The following is a 14,726-nucleotide window of genomic DNA, read 5'->3' as shown; positions in this document are numbered from 1 at the left end:
TTTGGTCTTTGTGTCCTTTTTTCCCCCAATTTGCGCAGTGTCTTGCACTGTCTGCATATGTGCTGATCTTTATTTTCCTATCTCACCACCTGGCTTCCAGTACGGTTTGTCCTCTCTACTTTGTTCACATCCCTCAGCCAGGACAGTCAACTCCAGCTGAGCATGAGGCTAGTTACGTTCTGCACTATGTTCTGGTGCATAGTTTTAAATATTTATACTTGCCCACCAGAGCAACATTGGCCAGTTAATTACATACCTGATTGGTTTGTTTGTCTTGTCAGATTCTTGTGATGTTCATCTGCTGAATGTTAGAGATTTTATGCAAAGTTGATAATTGTACAGATGATGCTGAACTAAAGCTCAGCTTAGGCAGTACAAAACACAATATCAGTGGATGTGATGATAGCTGCACCGACCTGTAGGAATTGAACAAAATAGCTGCTGTCTGTATGCAAATTAGAACCCGAAATAGATATTGGATATTTATCCAATCACTAACAAAACAAATAGAAATCTGTAGTGCAGAATCAATACATTTGAATACATGTTTGAGGAAGTCCCTGCTTTAGACAAGACAAAGTCTGATTTCAGAGTCCAGTTTTGGCCCACAAGACTTTAAGGGGAGGGGGAGCTGGGAAATGTTTGCACATTCATTGCAACTTCAGTGGAGCTGAAGGATGATTTCATATACCAAATTAAAAACTGAAAGAACTGTGGATGCTGTAAATCAGAAACCAAATTGAGATTGCTGGAAAAGCTCAGCAGGTCTGGCAGCGTCTGTGGAAAGAAATCAGAGTTAATGTTTTGGGTCCAGTGACACTTCATCAGAAAAGTCCTGCGTCCTAACTCTCACTGATCCGGTGTGTCTATCATCACGCTGCTTACTGCCCAACATTTTTTTTTGTTTTTCAAAAGATTCTCCTTGTTCATGAATCACTTTTATGGTGAGCACCTGCTCTTCCCCACCCCCCACCCCCCACCCCCAAAACACACTCCATCTCTAACATCCTATAATTCCCTATTTCTGAAACTAGGACTGAAGGGTTTGAGTTACAGGGAGACATTAAATAAGCTGGGGCTTCTTTCCCTGTATTGCAGGAGGCTGAGGGGTAATCTGGTAGTGGGTTTATAAAATGATGAGGGGCATGGATAGGGTGAATAGTCAATGTCATTCTCCCCCCAGGTGTAGGGGATTCCAAAACTAGAGGGGCATAGGTTTAAGATGAGAGGGGAAAGATTTGAAAAGAACCTAATGGGTAACTTCTTCACACAGGGGGTGGAGCATGTATGGAACAAGCTGCCAGAGGAACTGGTGAAAGTCATTACAATTGCAACATTTAAAAGGCATCTCGATAGGTATATGAATAAAAAGTGTTGAGGGATATGGGCCAAATGCTGGCAAATGGGACTAGGTCAGATTTGAATGTATTGTCAGTGTGGACAGCTTTGGCTGAAGGGTCTATTTAAAGCTGTACAACTTTTATGACTATGACTATTATTATCTCCTACGACCTCCTATCTCTGTAATCTCCCCCATCCCTCCTTATATGTCACCGCCACCTACACCCTTCCCTGTCAACACCCTTCCCTGTCACCTTCTCCAGCCCCTAAAACCATCTCAAGATCTTTGCTCTGGTCCAATTTTGGACTCTTCAGCATCCACAATTTTAATATCCACATCATAGGCAGCTGACGGAGCAGGTTTTGGAATTCCTTCCCCAAATCTCTTGTGTCTTGCTTTCTTTCATTCATCCCTTTTTAAGATGCTCCTTTAAAGGCTACATTCTTGATTTAAGCTTATGGTTACTTGTTCCTCATACTGACTTTGGTGGCTCGGGTTAAATTTTGTCTCATGTCCCTGTGGAGTACCTTGGAACATTTACATTGCACCCCAATATAATTAAATGCAAATTATTGACGTGAGAAGGTGAATACTGGAATGACCCAGTGGCTAAACGCACAACTGAGATTTAGGGAGCTGTGTGGCTACATCGGACTTCAGTATCTTTGGGTAAAGATGGAGTAAATATCAGCTAAAGTTGTCCTGATGTTTATTGCTACCCACCTTTGCTAGCAAACATTGATGTGTGCAGATGTTTGGTGAGGACCAAATTGGATTTGATTGTGATGTTCTTTTCGGGTGACATACCATCAGTACGTTCATACATAAAGAATGGGCAGTTGGGGTAAAATACAAGAGGGGTTGCCATTCTCGGGCTGAGGTTTACTCCTCCTCTTCCTCCAGGGTACTTTGTAAAACCTAGCACTTTGAAGTTTTTGGTTGCCTGAACCTAATCTATGTGACTCGGTGTCAAATTTTGTTTCATCACTCCTGGTGAGTCATTTTGTTTTTACTATTTTAACAATGCTATATAAATTCAAATTATTGTTGCACTTTTCACCCTTCCAATGTAATAGATGTAAAATAATAGGCCAAGGCAAATAGAAGCAGGTGGGTTGTTAATACTGTGCGGTAAATAGGACATCAGATACTGAGTGTCATAGAATGTAAGAAATAGGAGTGGGGGTATAGGTCAAAGGGGGTATAGGTCAAATGGCACTTTAGCCCGCTTTACTAGTCAGTAAGATCCTGACGAACCACCTGTCTCAACTAATTTCCTGTCAGTTTTCCATATCATTAGGTTGCCTGAGAGGTCAAAATCTGTCTACTTCCGCTTGAATATACCCAACAATTGAGCTCTGCAATGGACACTTCCATTGATTCACAACCTTTTGAAAGAAGAAATGTCTTCTCATCCCAGATTAAACAATTAATTCATATTGTGAGTGTAGCCCATTTTCCCCAACCAACAGAAACAATCAGTGTCAACTCTCAAGTCTCTCCAGAATCTCTCTGTTTCAGTGCTATTGACGTTCATTCTTCTAAACTCTAGACAGCATAGGCCCAATTTACTCAGCCTCTTATGGGACAACGCTGTCACCCCCATGTGCTCAGCAATGGGGATAAGATTGGGGAGTGATACCAGGTAAAGTGTTCCTGTGGAGAGCCTGTGCAGACAATACTGATTGGCCTCCTGCATTGTAACTATTATAAGGTACTCCAGATGTGTTCTCTCCAAAGCCCAATACAATTGTGGCAAAGTGACTTTTTATTCTTGTACCTGCCTACTAATTTTGTGTTCGTTTGTACATGCACACCTATCTCTGAACATTAACATTTAAAATCACACCTATTTTTAAAACATCTTCTATACTGAATACTAAAGTGAACAAAATTACACTTACCCCCACATTAATCTTGATCTATTTCCCCCCCCCCCCCCACCCTTGTTGCCCAATTACTTAATCTTTCCACAGTGTTGGTGTCTTCACCGCACTCCTCCTGACCTAGCTTTCTACTGTAAGAAAATTTAGTCGTATTAGTTTGTCTCTTTGTCTAAGACATTAATATAAATTGTAAATAGTTGAGGCTGCATCACTGATATTACATTTGCGGAATTCCACTAATTCTACATGTAGCTGCCAACTTGAAAATGCCCTGTTTAATCCCTATTTTCTGCTTCCTGTCTGTCAACTGATGCTCTTCATGCTAATCTATTACCTTGATCTCCATGAGCTCTTATCTTGCATGTTGACTTTTTCTGCAGCACCTTTATTCAAGTATGTTCTATCTTCTGACTCTCTGTTATGTACCTTTATAACATACAACTTCAAAAGACTTCAATAAATGTTCAAATATGACTTCTTTTTCATAAAACAATTTTGATCCAACTGGTCATGCTACAATTTTCTAAATGTGTTAAGACTTCCTCAACAATAGATTCCAGCGTTTTACTGATGACTGACTTCAGGATAACTGGCCAGTATTTCTCTCTCTATCTCTCTCTTGCCTTTCTCAAAGAGCAGTTACATTTTGCCAACTTCTGATTTGCTAGAATCATTTTAGAAACCAGTATAGTTTGGAAAATCCTAACCATATAATCATTTTCTTTGCATCCACTTCATTCAAAATCCTAGGATGTTCACTGATACCATTGAATTTTTTTTAAAGATTTTAAATGAAGGGCAGGAGGAACTTTTTGTGCATACAGTTGTGAGACTGGAATTAATTTGCAGTCATAAAAGCAAAAAACCACAGATACTGGAAATCTGAAATTTAAAAAAAATTCTGAACAGACTCAGCAGGTTTGCCAGCATCTGTGGGAGGAAAAAGTTAGTTTTGAATTGGGTATGACTGTTCTTTGGAACTATTCTGAAGAAGAGTCATGTTGAATTAGGATAGTGGTTAAGGCAGAAACAATGCCAGTATTTCAGATTAGACTTGATGGGTGTATGAAGGCAAAAAGGTTGAAAAGGATATGGAAATGTTATATAATTGTGTTTGGTTCATGTGGTGGGTTAATGTTGACCCAAGCTGGTGGAATGAAATGGACCTCTCGTGCATTGTTGCATGAAATGTAGAAAAATATGAAACAATGTTAGGTGCAGTGATCCTTCTACCTGTTATGGCAATTAGTTCCATGAATGTTTTTCAAAGTTTCTTGGGGTGACATCACACTCTAAGTGTAGGAGCTGTCCTCCTGACAACCTGGAGTATGATGTAAACAAAACGATTTGAACACTTAACAATCGAGGAAATGGATCTTTCATGGAAGAAAAGCTGAAACACTTTTAAAATTAAAGGCTTCTGTTCAATGGGTAACCAAAAGATCATTTAATTCATCGTGAACAGAACTTGTGATTTTTAATGCAATAGGTAATAAGCTTTTTAGCAGTTTTCTTTCATGGTTTTATTGAGTGAATTTTACAAAGTGTGCAAGATGTGCAGTTTCTACTTTGGTATGCCTGTATGTCGGGACTGCTGTGTGACAAGTGAACGTTCCCAGAAGCAAAACGTGAACGTCAAATTCCTGGCGGTTGTATTTCCCTTTCCCGGGGGGGGGAAAAGTATATCGTCACGAACAGGATTCGAACCTGTGCGGGGAGACCCCATTGGATTTCGAGTCCAACGCCTTAACCACTCGGCCACCGTGACTCATACTAAAGCAATTTAAAGGGGTTTTAATACAAGATTGGAGTGGGCTCACAGTTATTCGGACGAGACAGTGTTATTCTACTGTTCTAATATGCTTTGTTCTGAAATCGCGTATAGTAAAACGTTCTCTGACGATCACCTATTCGGGGAAATCCGGAATATCTGACACAAAGTTAATTTAGCGTTGCAGTTCTCCGCCTGGACTGTTTTAAATGCGCCTCGAGAGGGGTGGCCTGAATCAAGACACATATCTGTTACATTTAGTACGCAGCCCTCTCTAAAATTTACCAAGGAAAGGATAATATTTTAAAGAACAAATACTAATAATACTTTTTCTTGTGTGTTCGCAGGTTGCATATTTCTGCTTTTTGTTTGTTTCTCAGGTCTTCACCCCCCTGCCGCCTCCCAGTTGGGCGGTTCCGGGGTTGGCGGGAATTCTTGGAGCGCGGAATGTTCAGATTTTAGAAGGACAATCGAGTTGAAATATTTCAAGCATTTCAGTCATAAGCACTTGGAAATTGGCTTGCAAAACCTAAGGTGAGCTTGTCTCTTTTATTCCTCCGTTTCAAATCGTTCGGTTCCCCCCAATTTAAATCTTTTCAGTCAAAAACGGGATGATTTTGGAGCAGACGGAGGTCATTCTGCTTGATCGTGCCTGTACCGGCAAATTCACCATTGCGATTTGTCGGTGTCGGGTTGTAAACGTATCCACAAATATTCCTTTTTGGATCCGAAGTTCTTTTAGCCAATTTGATCTCTTGACCATCATCTATTCCTTCCCCCTCCCCCTTCCGTCCGTCCCATATTTTTCTTATTGAAGCAGTACCTCATTTTACTCGATTTTGTGTTTTATATGGCTGCATGACTTTAAAACAAATTTCGAGCCTGAATCTCGCTAATCCATTGAAATCTTAAATTATGGAAAGCTCAGCGTGTCCGTAGAAATCAGCTGACATTTCTTTCTGACACTCCGATGAATGAAGGGCTCTGGGTTTGGGGGAAGATGTCATTTACGTTGGAAAATGCTTCTACAGTTTAAGTGAAACTTCCAAGCACTTCTGCCCCATATTTATGTTTCTCCATGTTGCTAACTCTCTTTCACATATAATTGAAAATTAAGACTTGCTTTCTCCACATTTTTTAGCGGACTCAACAACCATTTACAAGATGCACAAAAATGTAGGTCTTTGATGTCATAGGTTCCCCTGCTTTGTATGGGAAGTGTTGTCACTGGTGCTGTCACATCAGTAACACTCTCCATAAAAAATTGCTTTTTTCCCCTTTTAAATCTTGTGCACTTCCTAACTTTACTGTAGACAACAATACAACTTTTCAAGCCTTACCCAATACAGTTTGCACTGCCAATCGTCCTCAAACTACAGTAGGACTGTTGAGGATAATAGAGAGAGGGAGGATGTTCTGTTAAATTAGCTCATGAGACATTTACTTGAAGGTCCAATAAATAATTGTGTTGCTTGGTATTGCACTAAATGGTTCCAGGTTCAAATTTTAATTACCTAGAATTATCTTGCAACGATCTCTGCCTATAAATTCTTTGACTGTGTGCTTCCCTCCACTTTACCTGACGAAGGAGGAGCGCTCCGAAAGTTTGCAATTTTACATAAACCTGTTGGACTATAACCTGGTATTGTGTGGCTTATGACAATTCTTCTGATCTAATTTTAGAAATTTGGAGTGTTACATTTGGCATCAATGGCAGGGGAATGTGGGCCTTAGGTACAATAACAATAAAAAAAATATTAAAGGTATTACCAATTGATCACAAGTGGAATGGAAAAGATTGAAACTCCAGTCATCCTGCTGACCTCCTGGGGTTGGGCTTGCTTTTTCTTTGGGATGGGAAATGTATTTTTAACTCCACAAGAAGAGATGAGATTTGTTTTCCTCTGAGGGCTGAGAGCCTTGGAATCCTTAGTGTAGGAGCAAGGCTCTTCAAGTCCACACTGACTCTCTGGAGAGCATCCCACCTTATTCCTGTAACTCTGCATTTTCCATGGCTTATCTACACATCCCTGGACATTATGGGTAATTTAATATAGCCACTCCAACTAACCCGCATGACTTTGGACTGTGGGAGGAAACCAGAGCATCCTCATGCAGACACAGGGAGAATGTGCAAACTCCATTCACTCAGTCACTGAAGGTTGGAATTATACCAGTGTCCCTGGCAATGTGAGGTAGCCATGCTAAGGACTGAGCCACCCTTTGGGGTCTTTGAAGTACTCTTCCTCAGTAGTGGAGGCAGAGTCTATGAATACTATTAAGACTAACAAGGGAGTTAAAAGTTAGCATGTTTGACAGGAAGGTGGAGTTGAGGACAAAATCAGACCAACCATGATCATGTTGAATGGCAGTGCAGGCTTGAAGGGCCAAATGGCCTACTCCCCATTCGTATGTTCATAAGACCTCAAGATGTCTACCAGTCCCTCTTTTCAAGGATGCACTAGGCAACTTTTGCCAATCCTGTTAGTCTCAAGAAACTGATGGGTCACTTGTCCAGCATCCTGTTTTGCCATGTCTCTAGTAATGTCAGTGGTGGCGGCACTGTATTTTTCTATATTCCACAGCAGCATGATTAAGACCAGAAATTCTTAGCAACCATTTTGCTATTTTCTGCTATTACCTGAAACTGGACAGCAAATGCAAGCAGCACTTGGCAAGTGTGGTTGTATTTTAAACAGAAATGGAGTTATCATATAGATTGATGACCATTGAAATGTGCAATGGTAGGAGTGTGGGAGTAGCACAACTTTTTGTCCTTTTTTTGCACCGATGTATCTATTTGATTTGTATCTTCCATCCTTTTATAACATCACTTCATTTGCAGTGTACTTTTAAGCAGATGACAAAATAATTCTTCCACACTCTGTTTTACAACTGGAGCAATTACACCCTTTTTTCTCGCTCTCTCTCTCTCTTCTTTTACCCACACCACCACCCCCCCCCCCCACCCCCCCGCCCTTCCTTTGTTTGTCCTATGTCTCGACTGCTTTTGAAGAGTGCACTGTGTGCGTCTGAACATGATGAACTGTGAACTATTAGCAACATGCAGTGCCTTGGGATACCTGGAAGTGGACAACTATCACAAAGAGCCTGATTGTTTAGGTGAGTTGTTTCAAGCCTGTACTCTTAGTCATGCTTTAAATCCTGAGACCTGATTCTTAAAACTATATGAAAGCTGTATCTCACAATTGACAGGGTTTTCTGGCAGTCATCATCCATAAACTTAGGGGGAAACTGGTGACACAGTAGTATTGTCATTGGACCAGTAATCCAGAGTTCAAATCCTGCCAATTAATTTTAAAAGGACTGAAATTAAACAAACAAACTAGGACAATGAAAACTATGAAATCATTTTTGATTTGTTCACCGATGTCCTTTAGGGAAAAATCTGCCATTCACACCTGGTCTAGTCTACATATGATTCACAGCAATGTGGTTGAGTCTTAAATGCCTTCTGGAATGGTGCCGAGCAAGCCACTCTGTAGCTAGCTCCTATACAATATGGTAAAAGGAATTTTTCTTAATTGCAAAAGTATACATGCTCGCTGAACCAGTGGGTTTGGTTGCAAACTTTTTGTCACTGTGCTAGGTAATATCATCAGTGCGCCTTTGGTGAAGCTTTGGTGTTCTGTCCCACTTGTTATTCATATGCCTCAGATTGTTGGGGTGTTTGGTACCACTTCCGGTTCTGTTTCTGTATTTTGTACAAAAACAGGATATAAGGCATATAAACTGCAAGCTTTAGTGCATCCTTCAGCACGTAGTCCTGCATCTTGGAATGTGCCAGTCTGCAGCACTCAGTCACAGTCAATAAAAGGAATTAAATTGGACAGACCAACTAGTATCTGCCAAGGCGTTGGAAACAATGGCAAATGGCCTTGTCAATCTTGCTAAGTTTTCTCTTACTGTAAAGAGCAGTCATCCACACTTGCTTTCTGCAACTAAAAGTTACATTCATCAAAACAACGGAATAGACGTTTCCTTTTAGCAAAATTATCTCCGAATAATTTTGAAGAGATTTTTAAAGAGAAAACACTATGTATAACTCTTCCACTGCTGTCTAGCCAATCAAACCACCTCTAGAAAGGAAGTCCAGGCTGCCAACTGCAGTTTTAGACTTCTGAACTCCATCTTAAAAGCCAGGGCACTTGTATCCCTTGGTTGTTTTGTATTTTAGTTTTACTAATTGAACAATTTCTTGATCCTTTTCTATCCTGTCTCTCCATGTATGTTTGTAATTGTGCTTCTGTTGCAAATCATTTCTCTGTATCTGAGATCATGTGAAATAAGCCCTACTTAGATTTAATTTTCCTACAGTAATGTTGTGTTCCTTACAAAGTTATAGTCTACCCACGGAGTGAATGGGGAAATACACCCCACTGTTTCAAGAGAGGAGAAAAATTTAAATTGCAGTCTGCTTACTGTTACTAGGAGGTAGCAAGAATTGCAGTTGCTGGTGTAAACACAAAATATTGACTTGCCTGCTCCTCTGATGCTCTGCTGTGTTCCTACAGGTCCACACTGTATTGACTGTTTACGCTTACAATCCCAGGTGATGGTAATACTGGACAAGTCAGATCCCAGAGTAAAACCTGACTTGATAGGCCATAGATTTTACTTTTGCAATTTGATTACCATGGTGGTCAGTCACTGGCAACCTCCAGTGAATAGGTTCATTGTGCAAAATAGTGTGTTACTCACAGTAATAGAAAATAAACCAAAATTGTGTAAGACATTCCACGTGATATGATAAACAGCAAAAAGAGCTCTCTGATGAAGGGTCTAGGCCCGAAACGTCAGCTTTTGTGCTCCTGAGATGCTGCTTGGCCTGCTGTGTTCATCCAGCCTCACATTTTATTATCTATAAAAGAAAGATTAATCCCTTTTTCCCAGTGTTGTCCATTCCAGGCATCCAACCCCAGTGAAGTATCACAACTATCTTCACTATTTTCGTACTCAATTGACACGGTTACAAATGTTTCCTTTCGACGACTTACTTGGCATTCACCAGATGTGATTCTCCTCATTTCTCCCTGAGACAAACCGGCTAAGTTAAAGTTTTTTTTTCTAACTACGTTAAGGCTGTGAAAGAGCACATCTGATATAGTTTGTTTCCTCTGAGCTGACTCTGCTTCTTGCCTCTGATCTCTCTTTTTTTTGGCAAGTCATAAAAGCTCAATGTTGTAAACACTTCAGCAATTATCTCTCCAGGTAGCTGGTCAAGTAATTTAGCTTAAGTCACATGATTTGTTGAAAACACTGTTTTGATCCAATGCTAGAAAAAAAATTAGCCTTTTTTTAAATGTCACAGTCACAGAACTGAAAGCCAAAAACCCATTTGCCCCTACTTTGGAATCCAAGTTCTCAAAAAATAATAATCTATTGCAAACCTCCACATGTAGACAGGTGGTGAGAACAGGGAGAGTGATTTGTTTTGAAACTCATAATCTGTCTGTAACAGTGCCGCTCAAGGCCTTACAGACCAAGAAATCTGCAGTTTTGATTCATGATTTGTTCAGTAAACCAACTCCAGCTGACTGTTTGCTTTGGAATGTTAGAGACATGGGAAGGAAATCAACCAGAGCTGCTGCTGCTTCTGATAGAATGTTGTGGCACAGAAAGAGGCATTTGACTCCTAGTGCATGTGTCAGCACTCTGAAAGATCTGCCCATTAGTTCTGCTGTTGCCCCATGGCTTGACAATTTTTTTTGTTGTTTTGCAATTGAAGAATTATTTCTGGAAGGTGCACATGTGGCTATTGGACAGGAACAGAATCAGGTTTGGTTGTGACAGCCTCGTGGTAGCGTATTCAGCCAGAACTTACTCTCTGCTTGTGCCTGAAAATGGCCCCTTGAGTACATGCTCAAGCAAAAGCCACTAGCTTCAGGAAAAGAAGTGGAGCCAGCTAAAAGTGACGTTTGATTTATAAAGGCACATGCTGACTGCAATTCATTCTTGTTTTTCAGAGAGTGTCAAAGACCTAATCCGATACTTAAGACACGAAGATGAGACAAGAGACATTCGGCAGCAACTGGGAGCTGCACAGATTCTACAGAATGACCTGCTGCCCATTATCACACAGTATCCTCAGGAGAAGGTGCTGTATGAAGCAGTTATCAGGTATCAATCAAGTTTGAAAGTGTTTTGCTACATGGAGCATTTTTGCAGAGTGCTCCTTGCATTGAAAAGGGCTGTGTTATCTGCATTTACGTAGTGTCTCAGACCACAGCAGTGAAATATCAATCATCTCCAAATTTTAAAACAGGTGATTTGAGGTAATCGAGTAAATAAGATAACTAAGTATCCATTTGGCTTGTCTAAAGGGACTCTCTTTGGCTCCTTGTGATGAATATTTCAAAGTGGAACTTGAGAAATCCAAGGAAACACGATTCCTTAAAGGAAAGGAAACTTGAGGTGAAAAGGAGGTGGGTGGGAGTTGAGTGATGAAATACTTTCTGGGATGGAAGAGCTAATACAGTTTCAAATCTAGCCTTGTAATAGCAGGTGTTTAGCTTGTGAACAATCCTTTAGTGTGGTAGGGGGAGAGGGACATGCGTTAGAAGGTTGGCTTTGTAATCAAACCCATGCAACAAACAAAGATTGACTGTATATGAACTCAATCAATTAGGTGGCTCTCCCATAGAACATAGAAAAATACAGCGCAGAGCAGGCCCTTCGGCCCTCGATGTTGCGCCGACCTGTGGACTAATCTAAGCCACTCCCCCACACTATCCCATCATCATCCATATGCTTATCCAAGGACTGTTTAAATGCCCCTAATGTGGCCGAGTTAGCTACATTGTCAGGCAGGGTATCCCGCGCCCTTGCCACACTCTGAATAAAGAACCTGCCTCTGACATCTGTCTTAAATCTATCACCCCTCAATTTGTAGCTATGCCTCCTTGTACAAGCTGAAGTCATCATCATCGGAAAAAGACTCTCACTTCCCACCATACCTAATCCTCTGATCGTCTTGTATGTCTCGATTAAATCTCCTCTTAGCCTCCTTCTCTCCAATGAGAACAGGTCCAAGTCCCTCAGCCTTTTTTCATAGGGCCTACGCTCCAGACCAGGCAACATCCTGGTAAATCTCCTCTGCACCTTTTCCAATGCTTCCACATCCTTCCTGTAATGGGGCGACCAGAACTGCATGCAATATTCCAAGTGGGGCCGCACTAGCGTTTTGTACAGTTGCAGCATGACATCACGGCTCCAGAACTCAATCACTCTACCAATAAATCCTAACACACCGTAAGCCTTCTTAACAGCACCATCAACCTGGGTGGCAACTTCCAGGGATCTATGTACATGGACACCAAGATCCCTCTGCACATCCACACTACCAAGAATCTTTCCATTGACCCCGTATTCTGCCTTCCTGTTATTCCTCCCAAAGTGAATCACCTCTCGTTTATCCGTATTAAACTCCATTTGCCACCTTTCGGCCCAATTCTGCAGTTTATCCAAGTCTCCCAGCAACCTACAACATTCTGCCACACTCTCCACCACTCCACCGACTTTAGTGTCATCTGCAAACTTACTAAGCCATCCACCTATGCCTGCGTCCAAGTCATTTATAAAAATGACAAGCAGCAGTGGTCCCAAAACAGATCCTTGAGGCCCACCACTGGTAACTGGACCCCAGCTGAATATTTTCCATCAACCGCCACTCGTTGCCTTCTTACAGAAAGCCAATTTCTAATCCAAAGTGCTAAATCTCCCACAATCCTGTGCCTCTGTATTTTCTCCAATAGCCTACCATGGGGAACCTTATCAAAGGTTTTACTGAAGTTAACTGCCCTTCCCTCATCCACATGCTTGGTCACCTTCTCAAAAAACTCAATGAGGTTTGTGAGACACGACCTGCCTTTGACGAATCCATGCTGACTATCTCCAATCAAATTGTTGCTTGCTAGACAATTATAAATCCTATCTCTTATAATCCTTTCCAAAATTTTTCCTACAACAGACATAAGGCTCACAGGTCAATAATTACCTGGGTCATTCCTATTGCCCCTCTTGAACAAGGGCACAACATTTGTAATCCTCCAGTCCTCTGGTACTAAACCTGTAGACAATGAGGACTTAAAGATCAAAGCCAAAGGCTCCGCCACCACCTCCCTAGCTTCCCAGACAATCCTCGGAAAAATCCCATCTGGCCCAGAGGATTTATCTACCTTTACACCTTCTAGAATTGACAACACCTCCTCCTTACTAACCTTAATCCTTTCAATTCTAGTAGCCCGTAGCTCAGTCATCTCCTCTACAATATTCTCCTGTTCCTCAGTGAAAACATGAGAAATAATCATTTAGCCCCTCTCCAATCTCCACAGGGTCCACCCACAACTTCCCACTTCTGTCTTTGACTGGCCCTATTCCTACCCTAGTCATCCTCTTATTCCTCACGTATCTATCGAAAACCCTAGGGTTCTCCTTTATTCTACCTGCTAATGTCTGCTCATGTCCCCTCCTTGCTCTTCTTAACTCTCTCTTTAAATCCTTCCTAGCTAATCTGTAACTCTCCATCGCCTCATCTGAACCATCTCGTCTCATCGTCACATAAGCCTCCCTCTGATGGAGGGCGTATGATGGACATCATTGATATTTGAATCTTCCATTCTTGTAGTTTCTTTCAAAGTTGGAAGGTTTGTTTTTGAGATGGGGGTGTTTGCTGATGGGATGGTTGTTAGGCTGAGCAGTCATTACACTTTTTTTATTTGAGTCTAGGAGCTGATCATGAAGGCTGCTCCGAAAGCTCCTAATTCTGGTAAGAGGTGAGAGGGTCAATGTAGGACATGTTGAAACAACATTAGGGGCACTATAAATTTATCAAACGTCGACCATTACTAAGACAGGTGTGGAAGACTTTGCATGTCTAGGATAGGGCTTCCAAAAGTGAGGGTCAAACCCGAAGTAAGGTTGTGAGTAGAAATTTTTAGTGTACAAGCTCTGAGGCAGCAATGACTGATCCCTTGCTTTTAGCTTTCCGTCTAACCCCACCCCCACAACACATTGACCATAATTTTCAAACCTGTGAATGGGGGGAAATTGTTTGTGAAACATTTAGTCTAGGAATTCCCTCTGGTGGCCAGAGCTTGGAGCTGCAACAGAACTGTCTCATTAATGGGAAAGTTCCATTAAATCTATGATGGGGCATGCATTAGACCTAGATATGATTAACAATAAAAATCTCCATCACTTTTGACACTGCAGTTTTGAATAGATATGCCAATTTTAATAATTGACTTTCATTTGTAGCACAGTGTAATGTGTGGTGTTTTCCACCCCTATTTTTGTTTCTAGATTGTTGGTAAATCTAACACAGCCAGCACTTCTGTGTTTTGGGAAGGTTCCTGACAACCCTACCTTCAGACATCACTTTATGCAAGTGGTTTCATATCTGCAGGGGTACAAAGAGGTGAGTACGTAAAAATACCACTACAGTCTCCTCAGTTACCTCTTTGAGAACTCTGAGGGACAGGATCAACCAATATTTGGATAGTCAAGGTCTCATTAGGGAGTAGAAGTATATAGTTCATTGAACAAGGTGGACAGGGCGGTGGAGAAGGCATTTAGCATGCTGGCCTTCATTGGTTGAGGCACTGAGTGTACGGGTTGGGACGTTATATTACAGCTGTATAAGTCATTGGTGAGGCTGCGCTTGGACTATTGTATATGGTTTTTGTCACCCTGTTATAGGAAAGAC

At 41.3% G+C, this 14,726-nt stretch overlaps 1 protein-coding gene and 1 non-coding gene across 2 annotated transcripts in view; one reads left to right on the top strand and one right to left on the bottom strand.

The window, feature by feature from the left end:
* Positions 1-4,914: 4,914 nt before the first annotated feature.
* Positions 4,915-4,996, bottom strand: trnas-cga (transfer RNA serine (anticodon CGA)). The gene has a single exon. It is a non-coding gene; the product is annotated as a tRNA-Ser (tRNA).
* Positions 4,997-5,388: 392 nt separating this feature from the next.
* The window catches only part of timeless (timeless circadian clock), a 49,165-nt gene continuing 39,827 nt past the window's right edge, over positions 5,389-14,726 (top strand). Inside the window, exons 1-4 of the mRNA XM_048523395.2 lie at positions 5,389-5,533; positions 8,016-8,122; positions 10,987-11,140; positions 14,324-14,438. Coding sequence (XP_048379352.2) covers positions 8,038-8,122; positions 10,987-11,140; positions 14,324-14,438 — 354 coding nt within the window. The 5' untranslated portion in view covers positions 5,389-5,533; positions 8,016-8,037. The remainder of the gene's footprint in view (positions 5,534-8,015; positions 8,123-10,986; positions 11,141-14,323; positions 14,439-14,726) is intronic.

The sequence above is a fragment of the Stegostoma tigrinum genome, chromosome X (genome assembly GCF_030684315.1).
Source record: "Stegostoma tigrinum isolate sSteTig4 chromosome X, sSteTig4.hap1, whole genome shotgun sequence".
In the NCBI taxonomy this organism is placed as follows: domain Eukaryota; kingdom Metazoa; phylum Chordata; class Chondrichthyes; order Orectolobiformes; family Stegostomatidae; genus Stegostoma; species Stegostoma tigrinum.
This window is presented reverse-complemented; position numbering and strand designations above follow the sequence as displayed.